This window comes from Prunus avium, chromosome 5 (assembly GCF_965620075.1).
Source record: "Prunus avium chromosome 5, drPruAviu1.hap1.1, whole genome shotgun sequence".
NCBI lineage: Eukaryota > Viridiplantae > Streptophyta > Magnoliopsida > Rosales > Rosaceae > Prunus > Prunus avium.
In genome coordinates this window covers 23155447-23169196 of record NC_142288.1, presented here as the reverse complement: position 1 = coordinate 23169196, position 13750 = coordinate 23155447, and the positions used below count along the sequence as shown (strand labels likewise).

Here is a 13750-nt window from a genome sequence, read left to right as displayed (position 1 = left end):
TTACAGGCCTACCCAAAACCTCATAAAAAAACCCAAAACACTCAATAGGGCATCAAAGTAATTTAATAATTAAAATTAAATTCAATAGGGCCAGCTATCACTTCTTGGGTTCTTTTTATAGAAACTAAATGGTGTAGGGTTTATTTATAATTTAGAATAGGTATATGACTAAATATCTCTTATTTATAACCAACACGAATATAGGCCATAGGTTATTTGTGGCTTATAATAAGATTTTCTAGTAGTGGGTATATCATATATGACTTGGAAGTTCATATCGTGTTTCACATTAGTTAGTGACGTGAAAATCTTATCCAACCAAACATAATTAAATATCAATTTATCGTAAATTATTGTGTTTTTGTCAATGGTATATGAATATTTTTTGTTTAATTATGTAGAGTTTCAGTGCCATATTTTCTTTTCTTTTGATTTTTTCTATTACTGACGTCTATCTCACTGCCCTTTCAAAATTAATTAAGCCAAGTACTGGTCGAAATCTTGATTAATTACAGAATCCGTGTTTAATTTTTGGTCGGAATCAGATAAACTTTAACAAACATACTATTCTAAAAAGCTGACGTGCAATATAATGGTGCCTGGAAATTATTATTACGTACGTACTGGTGCTTCATGTTTCAAACTGAATTTCAATAATTTATTTTGTTTGCTAGGTATTGGATTAAAGAAGACTGTGAGGGGAACAAAAAGTAAGAGTATATAATGCCAAAGATAGTGTAATTGAGAGAATAGAGATGAAATTGGAGAAGAAGATTTGCAGTGAATGCTAATCTGGAATTGTATTACTCACATGAAGAGATATATGCAATTGTACAAGGTTAATTATTAGTTACATCTAATACCACAAATTCTGAAAAGGTATCCCTAAAACATGGATATGTAAACATCCCTAAAACATGGATATGTAAACATGTAAAAGTATGAGAGATGGTAGATAAGCTTTCCTTGGTTTAGGGTCTTGTTTATGTCTTGTCTTTGTCTTAACTAACATATAAATGATTATGAACCGTTGTTCGATGTGAGATCTAGTTTGAAGCTTATGTAATTAACGAGTCAGTCATACAAATATATAATCGATATTATTATTATTATTTGAAATTAATTTAGTTTTGATATTATTTGTTGGGTTTCTCTGAAAAGTATGCATCGAATCAATGGACTATAGGATGTGACTCTTACATTAATTTTCAGCCTAGGTCATATATTCTCTAGAAATTGTTCAAAAGTAGACTTGGTCTTTAATGAATTAAATTTAGAAGATTCAGATGGTCTCGGTAAACAAACTGTAAACTTCATGTTTAATGAATTAAATTTAGAAGATTCAGATGGTCTCGGTAAACAAACTGTAAACTTGTCAAAAACAAACTGTAAACTTGTCACTCCATATGATGTGAGTTTGAAGCCGCATTCAAAAAGCCTTCCTGGACCCAACAATTTGCTTCTTGTATCAAGCGCTGACTTCTTCCATTATGCCATGCCACCCAAATTTAATATCCAAAACAAAACAACAGTCTGAAGGCGATGACATTCGCCCTGTTCCCACCGCCACATGCACGTCACGAGACTTCCAGCCCAACTATAATGTCAAACCATTTACATATTCTTTTCACAATCATTCATCATAAAATAGCTTGAGGTTAGCTATGAACCACTCTATACGCCTAACTAGCTTAAACCCTTCACCGAACAGCTCATTTCTAGTTTTCACTATCAAATGGCTGCCTTAGATCTCTTCTTCTCATTCTTACTCTTGTTGATCTTCTTCTTCATCATTCCAACACGGGCTTCCTGCCCCCACTCAAGCTGCCCAGGCGGACCGACAGTCCGCTTCCCTTTCCGGCTTCGGATACTCCAACTCCGGCGTTGTGGGTATGCAGGGTTTGACCTCTCATGCAACAACGAAACCCTTCAAACCACACTCTCTCTCACAAACTCTAGTGGCAATAACTTCATAGTCCAAACCATAGATTACGATCTCCAAACACTTATTGTCAACGACCCCGATAACTGCCTCCCCAAACGCTTCCTAGACCGCAGCTTCGACAACCCCCCCGACACGACGCCGTTCCGCATCCAAAATTTCCAAATGTACACGTTCCTCAAATGCTCGCCTCAGGCAACGTCGTTTCCAGTCACGGCCAGGAATATTTCCTGCCTCAGCGATGAGAATCACACGGTCTTTGCTATGCCGTCGAGAGAGTACGATAATTGGCTTCAGTCTAAGGCTCCGTCACCGTCGCCGTCACCATCGTCGTCAGGACCTTCGTGCGCGGTGATTTCGAGTGTTCGGGTTCCGGCAAGAGCTACGCATGAATGGGGTGTATTTGGAGATGCCATAGAAAGTGTTGCGTTGACTTGGTCAACGCCTGATTGTAGCCTTTGTGAAGCCATTGGGAGAGATTGTGGGTTAAACAGAGATGCTAGTCAGATTGTCTGCTCTGATCCTAAGGCTAAAACAAAAGGTAGGTTTTTTGAATTACTCGCTGATATATATAATTAATTATGTGCATGATTGAAAGTAATTAACAACAACCAAGTGGTTGGTGTGAGTAGTTCGGCACTCTCATTCCTTAAGAGAGGTCAGGGGTTCAATCCCTGCTCTCGTACGGAGTCACCACTTTGGCCAACACTTTACCCCTTACGGGCCGATTCGGTGTGAGTGGGGATTAGTCTGGGTTGTGGTTAAGGCTTAAAGGTGCCACCCATAGTTGGGGCCGAACCAGGTTGTGGTTAATTTAATTTCACTCACTTATCATGCGTAAAGTTTACCACAATTTTATTGGGAAATTTGGTTTTGATAAACAGTTTAAGATACTATTTTTTTTAGATTTTTAATCCAGATCATTGATAAGGTAGAAATTTTGCTTGAATGTAAACGTGTCACATTTTTAAGAGAACATTAGTTTGTGTTTAGGAAACTTTTTATTATTTTTGTTATTCTTATATACGGAAAAAGCTTAATATCACAAAACGTTCCTAAGGTTTACGAAACTATCAGATTACATCTTTATTTTTTTATTTTTATCATTCGTGGTCCTCAAAGTTAGAATGTGACTTTAACCTTAGAATTATCCCAATATTTTTCGCTTGAGTTGAAAGAACCTCGAGCGAGAGAGAACAGTGTTGAATCTGGTAAACAAAATGACTAAGTCAATTCCTGGGAGGGGTCGTGGTGCATATCCCTTGGGTAGGATATTTTCGGGTTAATACTTTGAGGGCACATCAGACTGAACTTTCACGTCCACTTCACTTGTGATTTTGAATTCTCACCATATACCCATATTATGATTAAAATGTTTCATTTCCAAATAATCATTTAAAGTTCATCTTTATAAAAAAAAAAAAAAAAAAATTCAATAAATTGAGAGACCGTTTAGTCATATGTTGTATTAAATAAATGGACAGTTCATCGCCATAATCTTAATTATTATCAAAACTATCGATTTATTTGATACATATAAATGACTAAACGAACTATAATTTGATTGATTTTTTATATTTATAAATATGATCGTTAAATGGTGATTTAGAAAATTAGTTGTTCCAACATATATACAATATAGATTTATAAATCACAACTGAGTTGAACATGGATGTGAACCCAAATATTGTTCATACTTGTGGTTAGGACATCTCTTTCTATCATTAGCAAAGCCACTATGTGGCAGTGACGCGTAATGCCACGTTAGCATGGTGGTGCCTTTTAATTATAGCCTAGTTTGACTTTTGGACTGTTGTGAGCCTTTGTGATCAACAATGCTTTTGTCCTAATCCGTAGCTTGACTGAAAGTTTCCATGCTTACCAACTTATAGCTTCAAACATTTATTAATGCCATGATCATCAGGTTCCAACTTCTGAGAAGTCCCCTTCAAAGAAATTAAGCTTTTGTTTGTAGTGGCCAAAATCATCCTATTTTTAATCAATTACATTACGTCATTAGTGATGTGTAAATGCACCAGTTGTTCATTATAGTTTATTATTTAAAAAAAACAGGACAAAAGAATTTTGCAAAATACTAACGTTGTCTATTGCAATTTCAGGTCTTCCAAGAAGTGCAAAATACGGCATAATCATAGGCGTGGGAATACCCGGGTTCTTATGTATCCTTGGACTAGCAAGTTATGTCTGCGGCAGAATAAGTGCTTATGGTCGCCGCAACCGGCCAAACATGGACCTCTCTACCTCAGCTTCTCAGCAGCCCGCTATTGTCGTAGTGGGCCTCGACGGTCCAACTATCGAATCGTACCCAAAAACTTTGCTAGGTGAGAGTCGGAGGTTGCCCAAGCCCAACGACACCACTTGCTCCATATGTTTGGGTGAGTACCAAACCAAGGAAGAACTGAGGACTATACCAGAGTGCAACCATTACTTCCATGCTACTTGTGTAGACGAGTGGCTCAAAATGAACGCAACTTGCCCCGTTTGCCGGAAGTCACCGGAGGGCTCAGCTCTTATAACCCCTTCGTCCTCAATGTCTTCATCTTCAACTTCTTTACCGTCGCCATAGAATTCGATGATCTATTTTTTGCTTCCTTGTCGCTTTTTGCCACAATTTAATTATAGTATGGTTGTGATTTGTTTTGTATATAATATACTTAGGGTTTGTAATCGATAGAGACAATGAATGTTTTGTAATACAATAGTTTCCTTAGTTAACGTGGACGATGTTGTTTGTTGGGTTTGTTTTGTCATGGCATAGTCATATATAGTAAGCCGGCGGTCACTACCTATATATTGGTCTGGTTTTCCCCGCCTAGCTCATATGGCCACCTTAGAAATCTTCACCTTGTTATTCTTCTTGTTCTTCTTCCTTCCTCACACACCAGCAAGGGCTACCACATGTCCTCGATCAAAATGCACAGCCGGCAGCCCATCGGTTCGCTTCCCTTTTCGGATAAGCAACCTTCAACCCTCACATTGTGGATATCCAGGGTTTGATCTCTCATGCAACAACGAATCTGAAACCATTCTCACTCTCTCATCTTCCGGAGACTTCATCGTCCAGACCATCAATTACAAGGACCAAATCATATCGATCCACGACCCGGATAACTGCCTCCCTAAGCGGTTCCTCGACCATGACATCACTCTTAAAGATTCACCCTTCATCTACGCGCATGGCCTCGAAACCTACATGTTCCTCAACTGCTCGGCTGCAGCTGCAGCAACATGGACTTTTGCACCAATTTCTTGCTTGAGCAATGAGAACTACAAGGTCATTGCAGCGCCAACGAGCTTGTTATCGCTCCCGGGTAACGGTTCGGAGCAGTGCGTTGTGATTTCAACAGCTTTGGTTCCAAGCTTATTTGATCCGTTGCAAGGTCTTCAGTTGGGATGGCCCGAGCCTGAATGTCTTTCTTGTGAAGCAGCTGGTCTTTATTGTGGATTCGACGGTGCAAGTTCGCAAATTAAGTGCCTTGATCCTTCAGATTACCGTATGTTTTTTTTTTTTGAGTAAATATTATTAAATATATATATGTTACACATGAATTTGTACTTGGATTTTATTTTGGTCCTTCAGTTAATATGCGTGGTAATTTGGTCAAACCGTTAATTTGAGAGGTAGAATTGTCAATTTGGTTATACTCATTTCGAGGCCATATTGACGGAATTTGACAAAAATATCAAATTATCAGGCGTGGCATAATTAGAGGACGTCGATCCAAATTCATAGTCCATTGCAATTAAAAACACGTCCTAATTAATATTTTCATCATACTTGAGCATGAACTAATGGTATTCCTTATATATTGTTGCAAATTCAGTCTTTTCAGGTCTCTCAAGAGTTGCAAAGTTTGGCATAATCATAAGCATGGGAATCCGTGGGCTTTTGTGCATCATTGGGACTGCACTTTGTGTTTGTGACTTGATAAGTGCCGGTAGTCGGTCCCACCAGCCAATTGCGAACTATCCACAGTAAGCAATCGAGAACCTCACATGCTCAGAATGGGGCTTGATGGTCAGACCATCGAGTCCTATCCTAAGACTCAGCTTGGTGAGAGTTTGGAATTGCCGGAGCCCAAGGACAACACTTGCCCGATATGTTTGGGAGAGTACAAAGCCATGGCAATACTGAGGACTATACCAGCTTGCAGCCATTATTTTCATGCCAGTTGTATAGATGAGTGGCTTAGATTGAATGCAACTTGCCCCATTTGTCGAAATCAATCTCAGAAACAGTAATATTAACAAACAAAATTTCAACGTTGTTTTAATAAAAGCGTTTCTGACAAAAAAATTCTTTGGTGTAGAAATGCCTCTTATAAAAGCAGTTCCAAAACGGGTCTTTAATCTTTTTATTTTATTTTAATTTGATTTGTGTATATAGTTTTTTATGAAATCATTTATCTCATATCTTTTGCTTTCTATAAACAAAGGTATATGTCATATATCGATGATTGTCATTTGAATTGCATATAGTATATTTGGCCTTAATTAAATGAGGCAGACAGAGATGTGGTTGATTAGGCCTTTGGGTTTATTGTCACAGTCATAGGCCGGCCATATTTTAGACTCATATCGGTATATTTTAGACTCATATTAGACCCTACATGGCTGCTACCTTAGAAATCTCCACCTTCTCGACCATATTCCTATTCCTCCTCTTCCTTCCACAGAGCGCTGCAAAAACCACCGCCTGTGGTAGTTCAACATGCACCGCTGGCGCCCTACTGGTTCGTTTCCCTTTCCAACTAAGAAACAACCAAGTCCCAAGTAATTGTGGGTATCCAGGGTTTGATCTCTCATGTAACAACCGAAGCCAAACCATTCTCACTCTCCCATCCTCTGGAGACTTCATCCTCCAAAGCATTAACTACATGGAGCAAAGAGTATCGATCAACGACCCGGGCAACTGCCTGCCTAAACGATTTTTCAACCATGACATCAGCCTTGTAAATTCACCATTTTCATACTTGAACCCTACAAACTACACGTTCCTCAACTGCTCCTCTTATAAAGGGGATACAACACCCGTCTTTTGCCTTGGCACTGACAACTACAAGGTCATTGCTGTGCCAACGCATTGGTTTTCGCCACCATTTGATGAACCGTTGCCTATAAATTGCTCTGTGATTTTGACAACTTTGGTTCCAAGTACATTCGAGTGGGATTATCCGAACCGTGGTGCCGAGTTGACATGGGACATGCCTGAATGTCGTTCCTGTGAATTAGGAGGCCAGGTTTGTGGTTTGAAGAATCACAAAAGTTTGAAAATTCAATGCTCTGGGTCACATTTCGGTATGCTCTTTGATTATTAGTGATGCTACACATATTACACATATATACAATGGTGGCTGATTATGGATCCGAACCCTTTAATTTAGTGTTTAATTTCTAGCATTCTCCAATTGTGTTATAGGGACAATTTGGTTATTCTGTCAATATGACTGTTAATTTGAGAGGTAGAATTGTCAATCATGTACAAATCACCCGAAAAATGACCTATCTATTTTGATGGAATTTGACAGAATGATCAAATTGCCAACTCTGACACAATTAGATGAGACCAGAAATTACAAAGTAAATTAGAGGACCATTGAAACTCGGGTACAAATTCATATGTATATCAAACATGCAGTTATAATTGATGGTGAACTAATGGGATGCAATTAAGTTTTGCAGGTAGTTCCTCTTCAGGTACTGCAAGAGCTGAAAAGTACGGCTTAATGATGGGCTTGGGAATTCCTCTGCTATTGCTTACGTTTTATTTGGGTTACAGAATGTATCTGAACCACCACCGGCCTATCACAGAAGTCTCCACCATAACCAATCGACGACCTTCCACACGCATAGCGGGGCTTGATGGTGCCACCATCGAATCATATCCCAAGACTCAACTCGGTGAGAGCTGGGAATTGCCTGTGCCTAATGACAACATTTGCCCAATATGCTTGTGCGAGTACCAGCCCAAGGAAGTTTTGCGGACCATACCTGAATGCAACCATTATTTTCATGCTAATTGTGTAGATGAGTGGCTTAGAAGGAATGCAACATGCCCTCTTTGTCGAAATCAACAAGAGAGATAAATAAAAAAAGTCATTTAGTCACTGAGATATGATTGTCTTGTACTACTATTGTTGGAAAAATGGCTCACATTTAGTATGCAAGTGAAGGAGTGAGCGACCGGTCGCAAGGTTTGGGCGACCGGTCGTTTTTACACAGATTCGAAGTCTGAAGAATTCGCAGAAAGCGACCGGTCGCAAGGTATCAGCGACCGGTCGCTATGTATCCAAATGGTCGTAGCGACCGGTCGCAAGGTATCAGCGACCGGTCGCCCCTGTGCTGTGCTGATGTTTTCTTACGTGTTTTCAACTGTGTTTTCGGTGGCTATCGCTTTCCAACTAATTGCAGGTGCTTAATGGGTCACTTCTGAGTTAAAAGAAGGTTGACTACCTGCTGGATAGTTGGGAGAGCACTCATTGCCAATTGTTTGTCTTGCTTTGAAGGATTCACTCTCCATTTTCTGGTTTAGTGGAAGGTGGCTGAAGTGGGAGTTGTTTACTTGCATGATCTGATCTTTAGTCTAAGTGGGAGACTAAAGGAAGGAACGTGGAAGACAAGATGTGCCTTATCTTGTGTCCATTGGTCTGTGTGAGTAATGGGATGTAAAGCAAGACATTATAAGTTGTGAAAGCAAGTTGAAGATAGGTGTGGTTAATCTCAAGGTGGTTAAGTAGCTGGGTGCTATTGTGTTCAAAGGAGGTTAACTCACCAAGGGAGAACGTGAGGGAGAGCAATCAGTTCAAGTTAGGAGCTGAGTTGGGGTCTTGAGAGTCTAGACACCAAGGAGGGAAACACCAAGGGTTGTGTGAGTGTTCACAAGTGCATCAAAGTGTTGAGCAAAGGGTGAGAGAGAAAAGAGAGCTTGGGGAGAGAATAGAGTTCTAAGGGGGTTTTCTATGTAAAACCAAAGTTGTAACTTATTCTTTCATGAAGTGAATTTCTCAAGGGGATCACCAAGAGGATGTAGGCAATTGCTGAACCTCTATAAATTCTTGTGTCACTTTGTGCTTGGTTGTTGTCTCAAGTGTGTGTGTGTGATTCATCCATCATTGTGTGTGTCACAAAGTCCATCAACAACAAGATCATTAGGGGAGTGAGTGAAAGTGTTTGTCCATTTTTCACAACAAGTGGTATCAGAGCTGTGTTGGAGCAGCAAGTGCTAGTGTGTTGAAGATGGCAAGTGACAAGGAAGCTGAAGGTGGAAGTAGCTCTATGCATCAGAGGCTACCACAATCTGTCAGCATGAAGGTGGAGTTGAAGCCTTTCACAGGGAAGGAGAACTTCACACTTTGGCAAAGGAGGATGAAGTCAGCCCTTACACAACAAAATCTCAGTGTTGTCTTGGAAGGCAAAGAGAAGAAGCCGGTTACCATGACAGATGCGGAGTGGGGTGTGCAAGATGAGTTGGCTAGAGGAGCCATCGAGAACTTCATCTCCGATGAGGTGCTCATCAACGTGATGAAGGACACAGCGAAGCAAACATGGGAGAAGCTCGAAGAGATGTTTGCAGGGAAGTCGCTGACCAACAAGCTCTTCCTCAAGGAGGAACTCCTAAATCTTCGGATGGCGGAGGAAGGTAATCTAATGGAGCATTTGAGCAGCTTCAATAGATGTGTTGCTGACTTGCAAAGAATGGATGTGTTGTATAATACGGAGGATAAGGCACTCATGTTACTAACATCCTTGCCTCCGTCTTATAAGCATTTCCGAACTACACTAATGTTCGGGAAGAGTACTTTGAATTTTGAGGAGGTGGTGCAAGATGTGATGACGCATCACAGGATGTCTCAACGTTCGGAGGAGAACTCTCAAGATGCTGGCTTGTTCGCAGGGAGGCGTTCAAGCAAGCAAGAAGGCAAGGGCAGCAAAAGGAATACTAAGTCCAAGGACAATGAAGGGTGCTTCGAGTGTGGATCTATGGATCATTGGAGACGAGATTGTCCGGTATGGAAGGAGAAGCTGAACAAGATGAAGAAAGCTGGAAGTTCAGCCCACGTGTGTGATGAGGACACATGTGATGAACTCTTGACGGTTACGGATGAAAGTAACGGGGAAGTCATGGCAAGTTCTTCGTGTAAGGATTCTTCTTCAAGTTGGATTTTAGATTCCGGGTGCTCATATCATGTGTGTGCAAATAAGTTGATGTTTGACACATATGAGGATAAGGATGCATGCAAGATTATGTTGGGAGACAAAACTACATGTGAAGTTTTGGGCATAGGGACTGTGAAGATCAAGTTGCAAGGTGGTGAAGTTTGGACTCTTAGTGAGGTAAGGTTTGTACCTGCACTAAGAACGAATCTAGTCTCTCTTGGTTCTTTGGATAGAGAAGGTTGCTCTTACAAGGCCAAAGGAGGGAAGCTTATGGTCACACAAGGTTCTGTGGTGGTTATGAGAGGGGAGATTCAACCAAACAACACATACAAGCTTTTGGGTGGTGCAGAGATTTGTACCAAGGAAGAGCAAGCAACAAGTCTTAATGTCAAGGAGCCGGTCCAACATGATGTAGCTGCAAGTGTGCTCAAGAGATGTTGGGCAAGGAAGGTTAGTCAAGGTTGTATGACTAACGGTTCATCATCAAGGGTGCTTGATTTCAAAGGTGCAGAAAGTGTGGAGAGGAAATTCCACAAAGGTGAAGTCAAGACAAGGAATGATGGGGAGGATGTTGTTGAAAGGAAACTTCTTGCCAAGGTGGTCATGGAGGAGTCTCCATTTGAGGTGGAGCTTGACACAAGGGCTGAAGAAGGAGGGCAACAACAACAAACTCACAAAGGGGTTCTACTTGAGGTGGAGCCATCATCAAGTGCAAGGTCCAAGCCCAAGGAATCCATCAAACCTTCCCTAGGTTTTGGATGGATGGACCAAGAAGATCCAGCCACGTTTCGGAGTGCTATAGGGAGCATGAAGCGGGAAAGTTGGAGAGGTGCATTGATGAAAAGAAATGTGTTCTTAAATCCAAGAGCAAGGAGTGCTAAGTGGGGATTTAGTGAACAAAGGTTTGGTATGTGGTTTGCATATCAAGGGAAGTCCAAGATTCAAGGTTCCAAGGAGGCAAGGAGCAACGAATTTGGCAAGGGGGAACTCTTTTTTGCACAAGAGGTCCATGTTACTCAAGTTTAGGCTTGGGAGGAGCACCTTCCACCAAAGGTGCATTGAGGCAAAGAGGTGTATTGCCATGGTGGAGCTCTTGGAAATTACTAGAACGATTTCTAAGAGGTTGAAGAGGTTCTAGAGGTCAACAATGGTTCATGGGGTGATTAAATGGTTCGCCAAGGTGGAGATTGTTGGAAAAATGGCTCACATTTAGTATGCAAGTGAAGGAGTGAGCGACCGGTCGCAAGGTTTGGGCGACCGGTCGTTTTTACACAGATTCGAAGTCTGAAGAATTCGCAGAAAGCGACCGGTCGCAAGGTATCAGCGACCGGTCGCTATGTATCCAAATGGTCGTAGCGACCGGTCGCAAGGTATCAGCGACCGGTCGCCCCTGTGCTGTGCTGATGTTTTCTTACGTGTTTTCAACTGTGTTTTCGGTGGCTATCGCTTTCCAACTAATTGCAGGTGCTTAATGGGTCACTTCTGAGTTAAAAGAAGGTTGACTACCTGCTGGATAGTTGGGAGAGCACTCATTGCCAATTGTTTGTCTTGCTTTGAAGGATTCACTCTCCATTTTCTGGTTTAGTGGAAGGTGGCTGAAGTGGGAGTTGTTTACTTGCATGATCTGATCTTTAGTCTAAGTGGGAGACTAAAGGAAGGAACGTGGAAGACAAGATGTGCCTTATCTTGTGTCCATTGGTCTGTGTGAGTAATGGGATGTAAAGCAAGACATTATAAGTTGTGAAAGCAAGTTGAAGATAGGTGTGGTTAATCTCAAGGTGGTTAAGTAGCTGGGTGCTATTGTGTTCAAAGGAGGTTAACTCACCAAGGGAGAACGTGAGGGAGAGCAATCAGTTCAAGTTAGGAGCTGAGTTGGGGTCTTGAGAGTCTAGACACCAAGGAGGGAAACACCAAGGGTTGTGTGAGTGTTCACAAGTGCATCAAAGTGTTGAGCAAAGGGTGAGAGAGAAAAGAGAGCTTGGGGAGAGAATAGAGTTCTAAGGGGGTTTTCTATGTAAAACCAAAGTTGTAACTTATTCTTTCATGAAGTGAATTTCTCAAGGGGATCACCAAGAGGATGTAGGCAATTGCTGAACCTCTATAAATTCTTGTGTCACTTTGTGCTTGGTTGTTGTCTCAAGTGTGTGTGTGTGATTCATCCATCATTGTGTGTGTCACAAAGTCCATCAACAACAAGATCATTAGGGGAGTGAGTGAAAGTGTTTGTCCATTTTTCACAACAACTATATATGTAGATGTGTAAATAAGTTGGTTTCTTTAAAATTTATCAGGGTTTGACTTGCTTCTTTTACGAGCCAACTCGATCATGCTAAAAGAATTGATGTATTGGCGTTTCTGCCATTTCTGCAAGATTTTTTTTGGCATTTGACTCATTGAGAAGCCATGTTCATCCTTCATAAAGCTACTGAAGAAATTGGCCAAAAATCACTACACTAAAAAAAAAGCGGCAGTCATAACTATTTTTTGTGTGACTATTGTTCTTATTAGTAACGTTTTTTTAGCAACTAAAGTCAACAGTCACCCTGCAATTACGAATTTTGGGTTTGTTACATATGTGACGGCCGTGACTTTTTGGTCTTTGTTACGATTAAAAAACATTGGTGACACAATATGTTGACTTTCTATAGCTCCAACACCATGGGCAATCAAAATATTTTATAATTGTATTTATATTTGTTCAAGTCTTGTATTTGTATTTATATTGACTTTTGTACGGTTGCTTGCTTATGTACGGAAAATGCCCATCAGACTATCTTATTTTATTTTTAAAAAATAATTCAAACTTCAAATTCCTTTTCATATTCCAATAAATCATTAAGAAATACACATTATACAACCAATTCTACCAACTGCTACAACATCTGTATTTCCTTGCTAACGCAACAGGTAAAAGGTATCAATGAGAAAACTGACGATTTCTTCTTAAATGAGAAAAAAAGCTTACTTGAATGTTATTGTTGATGCTTTCAGATATTCATTCCTCTTAATTTTTTCTCTGATTTTTTCTTTCTTTGAAATTAATTGAAATCATCTTTCTCCCAATTTTTATTGGTCTGCTAGTAAAAGAAAATCATTGAATTTTCCTTTTCTTTTGGGGGGAAAGGGGGATTAGTTTGAGGATCTTTGCTTTGGATAAGCTATTGGGAGTATCAGTCGAACGTGGATTCTTGTTAAATGAGTGTTTTAGGCTCAAACAATGGGTGTATAGTTAACCCAAAAGAACTGTTGACAATACTTAATATAAGAACAATGCTCAGTGGACTGAATGAGAACACCCATGGCCATGGCTTCTGAGAGAGAACCAAAGAGAGAGAAGAAGAAGGAAAAAAACTTGCAAATCTTTGGGCAGTGAGAAGGTGTTGTACATCTGGAGAAAGACTTACATCACTACTAAAAAAACAAAGACTAGCTACTGCTTTGAATTTGTGTGTATTATTAATTTTAGATACAATTAATAGCCCCCTTTAAGCAATAGCAACTATGCAGCCACCATTAAGTTAACAGTATCCTAGCTTGGGGTGGGTATTGCTCAAAAGAGACCATTTGAGTCATCAGTCCATCCTCTTATACAAAATAGATCAATAATATATTTGAGTGAATCAGTCCCTT

General features: G+C 40.3%; 2 protein-coding genes and 1 pseudogene across 3 annotated transcripts; all 3 read left to right on the top strand.

Annotated features, from left to right (window-relative positions):
* Nucleotides 1-1588: 1588 nt before the first annotated feature.
* On the top strand, nucleotides 1589-4684 carry LOC110748045 (RING-H2 finger protein ATL20-like). The gene is made up of 2 exons (XM_088252964.1): nucleotides 1589-2483; nucleotides 4063-4684. Exons 1-2 carry the CDS (start codon nucleotides 1736-1738, stop codon nucleotides 4527-4529), a joined length of 1215 nt encoding a protein of 404 aa, XP_088109090.1. The 5' UTR covers nucleotides 1589-1735; the 3' UTR covers nucleotides 4530-4684.
* Nucleotides 4685-4777: 93 nt separating this feature from the next.
* On the top strand, nucleotides 4778-6287 carry LOC110760641 (putative RING-H2 finger protein ATL21A; annotated as a pseudogene). Its single transcript, XR_015835752.1, has 2 exons — nucleotides 4778-5457; nucleotides 5788-6287. The product of XR_015835752.1 is annotated as a putative RING-H2 finger protein ATL21A (transcript).
* A 475-nt stretch (nucleotides 6288-6762) lies between these two features.
* LOC110760600 (RING-H2 finger protein ATL22-like) lies at nucleotides 6763-8092 on the top strand. Its single transcript, XM_021962901.2, has 2 exons — nucleotides 6763-7261; nucleotides 7646-8092. Exons 1-2 carry the CDS (start codon nucleotides 6841-6843, stop codon nucleotides 8047-8049), a joined length of 825 nt encoding a protein of 274 aa, XP_021818593.2. The 5' UTR covers nucleotides 6763-6840; the 3' UTR covers nucleotides 8050-8092.
* Nucleotides 8093-13750: the final 5658 nt, after the last annotated feature.